The following is a 7,387-nucleotide window of genomic DNA, read 5'->3' as shown; positions in this document are numbered from 1 at the left end:
TGGTGATTGGACAGAGGGCCTGGAGGAGCTGGCATCTATTTTCCAGGCTGCTGGAAAGGAGCCAACTCAGCCACACCAAGCAAAAGCAAGCTGAGAGCACACAGGGGCAGGTAATTGAATGCACATGGGGCGCTAGTCCCAAAACGCAAAGTTCCTGCGTTCCCAAAGGAGGAGACTTCAGGTCCTCAACCTCCCTCCCTTCCTTCACTGGCCTCCAAAAGGAGTGCAGGACATGTTGGTGGAACTAAAGTGCTTCTGAAGGCAGAAGAACGGGCTGTAAGTCACTTTGTCTTATTTCTAAGAAAAATGATTTTTTTTTTTAATTGGAAGGGAATTCTCTCCACAACACAAAGTTCCTAGCTCTGTTATTTCTGATGCCTTTGGCAACCTCAGTTCCCAGGAGATGTGATTTTCCAGTATGTCCTTTCTGTGGTGCCTTGGCATCCTCTGATGAACAGCTCCAAGAAGACCCCTCCCCTGGCCTTAGGGAGAGGACTTTCACAGGCACCCAAGGTCATTTTACTATGAGCCTTATCTTCCTCCTATTCTTTTTATTATTGGTATGATATGATATGGTCCTGTTTCCCACCCCCCCACACACTCCCCAAACCCTATACCCCGTTAAGAGTGCAGAACAAAGATTACAAATTCTTTTCTGCTGGTTCTCAGAACTTTAGAGGGATGCATCAGAACGGGAACTTTGGAGAGGGAAAACCTTGGAAATGAGTGTGAATTAGGATATAAAAAGACAAAACGGAGGCAATGTTGTTTCAACTTAGTGCTTAAAAAAAAAAAATTATGAATTACATTCTCATAGAGGAAAGGCAGAGTTTAAGGGATTTCCTCTCACCAAATTGTCTCCGGTCCCTTAATGGTGTTTAAGACTCACTGAGTACTTTGTGTACGATCCCTAGCGTGGTGATTTGCATCCCCCTCTCCCGGTTGCTCCGGGCTGGGGCTGGCAGCTGTCTCAGTCTGATTCTAGCTGAGAAAGGTAAGGATCTCTTCTTTGCTCTTTGAAAGAAATGTTGAATGCCTGCGGGGGAGGCGGGGGTGGGGGGGGCGGTGGGGGAGTGAGGAGTGTTGATATAATTCATGCATTTGGAGGCTTTCAGAAAAGTTCTCCAAACTTACAGGAGTCTTCTAAAGCCATGTGCATTATAAAGAACCAAGGTTCCCACTCCTTTCTGAGGGCTTGCAGGAAGAAGCCTGCTTGCACTGTGAATGAGATTTTGGATTTGGGGGCAGGTGTCCCCAAAGGGTTCGCCAGCCTGTTTCTTGCCTTCCAGTCAAGAGTGGAGAGGGATAAGCAGTCAGGAGGACGGATGGGGAATGCTCTTTGAATTTCAGCTTGAAGGGAGAAAGTCAGGTTAAGCTGCCTGTGTCTGGTTACAAGGATAGGTACCTGTTCTGATACCAATTGCATTTTGTCCTGAAGCTTTCCCCTTATTTATCAGTACAAATCCTCCGTGTGGAGTGCTGGGTGTATCTGTGTATCTAGGTGTGTGTGTGTGTGTGTGTGTGTGTGTGTGTGTGTGTTTGTGTGTGTGTGCACAGAGTGCAGGAGAATGGGGTGAATGAGTCACCTGAAGCCTGAGAGGGTGAAAGCTTTGGTGTCAGAGATAGACAAAGCTTCCGTCCTCCCTCCTGGGAACAGCTACCTCACCTGGTTTTGGATACAGCCCAGGGCTCACCACCCAGGGCTGAGAAAAGGTGCTGCTGGCCTCTCTAGAAATTCAGAGCATGGACCTTTGGCTTGGTAACAGGGAAACATGATCTTCAATAGGATAAAGTGGTACCCAGAGTTTCCTTGGAGTTTCTGTGCTTTTGCATTGTGTGTGTATGTGAATGTGTGTGTGTGTGTGTGTTTGTGTGTGTGTGTGTGTGTGTGTGTGTGTGAGACAGTGAGAGAGACAGAGAGAGAGAGAGAGAGAGAATGACTTGCACCAAGCAATAGACAGGAATTGCCCTCTAAGGTGGCAGCTCTCAGGTGGGGAAGATCGCTACTCTGTTAGAAACCTCTGGTTAATGTAACCAGGTGCCCCACTTCACCATTTCCCAGGGCAACTTAGGCAAGTTCTGAAATACCCTGGTTCTACATATCCCTGATCTTCATCACCAAGTGACAACACCTCCTGTGCATAAGTACTTGTTTCTTTAGGTCCATCTTTATTTAAAACTAAGGATGCTGTGGCCGGGGTCTCCAGGTGGCCTCCAGGTATCTGTAGCCCTTTGTGTGTGGGCTCCCCCACTCAGCCAAGACTCAAGAAGTTTTCAACTTTTTTTGGAAGTGAAAAAGTCTCTCTGTGGCCTCCATTCTAGGAAAAAAAAAAAAAAAGGAGGAGGGGCTTCTGTTTCCTCTGTGACAATAGCATCAAGATTTTCTTTCCAGAGGAGGCTGAAAAGATCAGGGTACCTTAGAACAGGTAAGATCTGGAAAGGTCCCAGACCCTCTGCCTGCTGCTAGAGAAGTCTAACAATCCCACAGGAAGGAGGGAAGGAGGAAAGCAAATCTCTGCCAGGAGTTAATGGGGATTTGCAGATTCGCTGTATTAATTTAAAGGAGTCAGTAACACTTGTACAGATTTTTTAAATGGGGGACAGGTAACTCTGAGCTATAGAAGCGTGGGAGATCTAGGGCTTTATGTATTTCATGTACTTTAAAATATCACATAGCTTGTCTGTAAGGAAGCATAAACCTGTAAGTGACTTTTTGATGATGGGAAGTGTGTGTGTGTGTGTGTTTGTGTGCGCGCGCGCGCGCGCGAGTGTGCACACGGGGGTGCTGGGCATTGACCCCAGGTCCTTGCTCATGGTAGGCAAGTGCTCCACCACTGAGCTACACCCCAGCCTGAAAATAGACTTTTGACTTTATTGTTTGAGGATATAATGTGTCAAGTCATATATGTTTGAATGTTAAATTACCTTGCTCCTTAAAGCAGGCCTAGACGTAAGCATTGGTGAGGGGCTTGTGACAGACTTTTCTGATTCAAAATCTACAAACAAGCACCCCTGTCAGGTGATTTATCTACCCATTAGAAACCAAGGGTTTCTTTCTGCCTGTGTGACCTTTGTCAGTTTACTTAACTTCTCAGAGCCTTCATGTCCTCATTTATAAACTAATGAAAACTAATATTAATGTGTGACATTCCTTAATATTATGCCATACCCCTAATAGTTGTTCTGTAAATAGTGGCAATGTGGATGCTCCTGCTAATGATTTTAGCATGCCCAAACTGCTACTTCTACCCTAAGAAGTAAGCAATCCTGTTTAAATCAAGATGATGGTTTCCCCCTTAGCCACACACACATCAGTAATTTCCGCCCTCCTTCCTCAATGAATTAACATCACACTAAGGGAGTGAGGATTAAGCTTCAGATGACCATCACACACATATAATTCAAGAGTACTGGCAAGACCTAAGAACATGGACTCTTGGACTCTTGCTGGCATAGAGGCTGAACTCAGTTGCTGGTGACTTCACAGCTGTTTGTGCCTCCCCAGTGTGTCTGTCCCCTGACTCTGTCCCCTCAGCTGGATCTGCAAGGCTGACTCTGGGATTCTCTTATGAAAATGCCTGATGGGCTGGAGGTTAGCTGGGGAAAAAATGAGTAATTCAAAGCAGCCTGCTTAGTAAACGCTGCAAGAGAAATAAAAGTAAAAGCTGACTCCTGTCTCTGGGGACTCTAGAAATGATCCTGACTTATCATGTCACTGAGCAGAGTTGGGGAAGCCAAAACTCGGAATCTGCTGGCAAGGAAAAGAAGGAAGGAAAAAAAAAATAGGGAGGGCATAGGGAGGGGCAGACTGGAGGGGGAGGGAATAAAAAGAGGGAGGGAAACAGCACTTAGAAGCAGAGGTAGCTTGAAAGAAGAGTTCCAGGCTTCAAGACCAAACCAACAGCAAAGTATGTTTCTGTCTTTTTCTTTTCCCCAGAAGAGATCCAGACCTCGCATTTGATTGGCAGCCCTGTCTCAACAGCCTGTTTCCCAGAAGTTGTACAAAGGCGCGCTCACAGTTGCAAAGAGTCTGATTCTTTCCTTCTAAGTCGAGTGATTTCCCTGGTAATGGATTGTCTCTCTCTGAGGTAGGTGTGAATAGTTTTGGGGACAGAGTTTCATTTTCGGGTTAGTGCAGTCTCCGCTATGGGAAGACTTCTTTTTTGTTCTTTATTTTCAGAGTGTCAAATATCCTTTAACTGACCTCGCCAGATCTTAGGGTATCATTGAAGAGCAGTGATTAATTTGGTGATTAAAATTTACGTGGAAGTAGGCAGCCTTAATAATTCGTTTCATTGCTTAGGAATTGATATTTTGACCACCTAGGGCTACAAGGAACCAGTGAGGTTTTATTTGGGCTTGCATTTTATTTTCAAATGATGCTTAATATATTTAAAGGAGGAATCTCATCTCAAGTTTCTTCCCGTAAATTCTTTCAGTAACTACAATTGTTCAGGCCCTGGAGATCCAAGACAGCGAATTCCCTTAGCATGCCCAAGCAGCAGACGAGATTTCTCAGTGATTCCTCATAGAAGCATTTCCATCATATGCTTTTGAACAAGGGTCTCAAGTTTTGTCCTGGAATTTCCAGTTCAAAAATATTTAGAATGGAGCAAGTTTTATACCCAAAGGCTTGGAGAAAGGGAAAAAAAAAAAAAGAATTTGTCAAATTTTGCTGACTACTTAACATGCTTATTTGTTTAAGAAGGTCTTCATATACATAATATCAAAATTCTTCGTTGAGGTTAGTAGGAAGTTGCTCTGACAGTTGATTTTGATCTGTTAACATGAGAAAACCCAAAATTATACTCCATGAATTTGTTGAATTATTTCTTGCTTTTTAAATTTTTTTTTTTCATTTCAAATGGAACGAGAGTGTTGCCACATTTCTGAACTCAAATCCTTGCCTCATTGTCGCCAAACTTTTTGCTGAACTGCCCATCTGCAGTGGGGTGGGGTGTCCCAGGCACATGCTGTACTGTGTTTAACAGGAACGCAGTAAAGACTCACTGGCAGTCAGTAGTTAGAGAAGAGCATCATCTGTACGCTGGCCACTTGTCTTGACACTGATTTCATGAGCAGTGAATGGGTGACAGTTTGGAAAGAATGCCTGTTATACCCTGCAAAATTGGCAGAGCTTAAGTTGCTCTGGAGCTGTGGAACTAACGGTTTATAATGTTGTCTCCTCTTGAATGAGGATGTCTGTGAATTAGGATCCAGGCTCCTCTGTGTTTAGAGAAAAGCAATAGACAAAGAGGAAAAGCTTATTTAAAAAAAAAAAATTGTAGACCACCAGGGAATATTAAACACTGTAAAGTGCTTCCTGCTTTTTAAAAAAATCTTCCCTTTTATGTTTATCTTGCTTTTTTGCTCAATGCAAAGACAACACAATCAATCAGGAGAAAAAAAAATAGTTGATTTTCACATGCATCCAAGACTCCTGCAGAGGAGGTGCGTTTGCATTTCTTCGGTTCTTCTTGCTGACATCTCCTGTTTCCATCTCCATAGTTTCCACCCTGCTGAGACCAGATACAGCCTCTGAACCTCGCTAGAAAGCAGCAACGGTAAACATGAATGAAGAGCCTGTGAAGGAGAGCCTGGGAGCCCCCAAGTCTCCCATGCCAGTGACATCGGAGAAAAGCTCTAAGAGCGAGGTGGTGATCAACACGGCCCCGCTGGTCACTGAGGTCCAGCTGCTGGCCGCCACCGGGGGTGCGGAGCTCTCCTGCTATCGCTGCATCATTCCCTTCGCCCTGGTGGTCTTCATCGCCGGGGTCGTGGTCACCGGCGTGGCTTACAGCTTCAATTCCCACGGCTCCATCATCTCCATCTTTGGCCTGGTCCTCCTGTCATCTGGACTTTTTTTATTAGCCTCCAGCGCCTTGTGTTGGAAGGTGAGACAGAGAAGCAAGAAAGCAAAGAGGCGCGAGAGCCAGACGGCGCTGGTGGCCAATCAGAGAAGCTTGTTTGCTTGAGACTGAATGAGACCAAAGGATGGCTCTGTGGCCCCAAAGCCCTGCTCTAACTTGATTCAGCCAGAACCAGTGATGGAATGGGCTGGGCTTGGGAGCAGACTAGGAAAAAAAATAAATAAACAGGGAGTGGGGATTGAAGGTGGGAGGAAGGGGATTCCTCCTTTGTGAGGAGTTACCTGTCTTCTTAGTGACTCTCTTCTTTAATGACAACCTTGATCCTAAGGGCTACTTCTAAGACCGAAGAATCACACACACCCCCAACACAAACCTGCAACAAACCTTTCTGGGGTGGTGGGAGATGGCACAGCATTAGGTAACATTTGGTTCACCTTGGAAAGCGGCCAAGAAGGGATGAGAAAATAACCAGACGTCTGCCTCCAAAAGAAATACCCTGCACTCCCTTCTTAAGAAGTTTGTATTAGAAACAGGTTCTGCTGAAGGTCTGCTGCATTACCTTGGACTCCACATATACATCTATGAAATTCTGTCACTTTTTTTTTTTCCCCAGGAAGTTGATTCTCTGACATCTGTGTTTATCTTTCATTTTCGGTAACTCATCACTGGTGGTACTTTATCATGAAGAATCAACTAATATTTTTTTTATATATATATATTTTAACACTGGACAATTTAAGGTGATTTTAATATTGCATCAGAAGTGAACATGAAAGGTATAGCTAATCGATGACATGGGGGGTTAAATTAATATTAAAATAATCCAATATAGCACTTTTAATGATTTTTTATACAAAAGTTTAATGTATATTTCATTCAAAATAATAAATACTCATTGCTGCTGAAACTTCTTAAATGATTATTTGTTTTAGTTATTTTTACTGTGGTCCCAAATTGTCCATTTTCCTTTGTCTCCTTTGCAAAGTATCGATTAATTGTGTTTCTCTCAAAAGGACAAGTTGGTTTTTTTCTTTATTGGAAGATTTATTTTTATTGTTTTCATTACTTTTAAAGAACAGTGTTAGTTATGTTTATTATATTCTAAAGGATTTCTATGCCATTTTAGTTAGGAAATCAATGCCTGGGGTCAGAAATTTTATAATGTTCTGTTAAATGTGTCACATTTTTGTCGAATTAGTCACTAACTATTGCTTTAACATATTTTTAAACAAGTTTTTAAGCACAGACTATAAGACAGGCATTATGTAGATTTTTCAGGCTGCTTATGTACTTAGTTCAAATATTAGGCAAATAAGGTTACTGCTAAGACTCTTCTGTGGACATTGAGCTATTCCTTAAATCTAGCCAGAAATATTCCTCTTTTATGTCATCAAACTAAAGCAGAAAGATAGTTGGTCATAAAAGCTGAAAATTCCAAGAATAAAACAATAAAGCCTAGAGGAGAACATTTCTTGAAAGGTATTCCACTGAAGAATTTGATTAAATATGGCAGGAGC

General features: G+C 43.1%; 1 protein-coding gene across 2 annotated transcripts; it reads left to right on the top strand.

Annotated features, from left to right (window-relative positions):
- The first annotated feature begins 924 nt into the window (after positions 1-924).
- Positions 925-6,786, top strand: Tmem100 (transmembrane protein 100). Of its 2 annotated transcripts, none has more exons than XM_077110544.1 (3): positions 925-994; positions 3,938-4,088; positions 5,509-6,786. In XM_077110544.1, exon 3 carries the CDS (start codon positions 5,571-5,573, stop codon positions 5,973-5,975), a length of 405 nt encoding a protein of 134 aa, XP_076966659.1. In that variant the 5' UTR covers positions 925-994; positions 3,938-4,088; positions 5,509-5,570; the 3' UTR covers positions 5,976-6,786. The 2 variants fall into 2 exon arrangements, with proteins under 2 accessions (XP_076966659.1, XP_076966660.1); XM_077110545.1 differs by lacking the exon at positions 925-994 and adding an exon at positions 3,577-3,592.
- The last annotated feature ends 601 nt before the right edge of the window (positions 6,787-7,387 follow it).

The sequence above is a fragment of the Callospermophilus lateralis genome, chromosome 11 (assembly GCF_048772815.1).
Source record: "Callospermophilus lateralis isolate mCalLat2 chromosome 11, mCalLat2.hap1, whole genome shotgun sequence".
Lineage (NCBI taxonomy): Eukaryota > Metazoa > Chordata > Mammalia > Rodentia > Sciuridae > Callospermophilus > Callospermophilus lateralis.
Note: the sequence above shows the minus strand (reverse complement) of the source record. Positions and strands in the feature narration are given on the sequence as shown.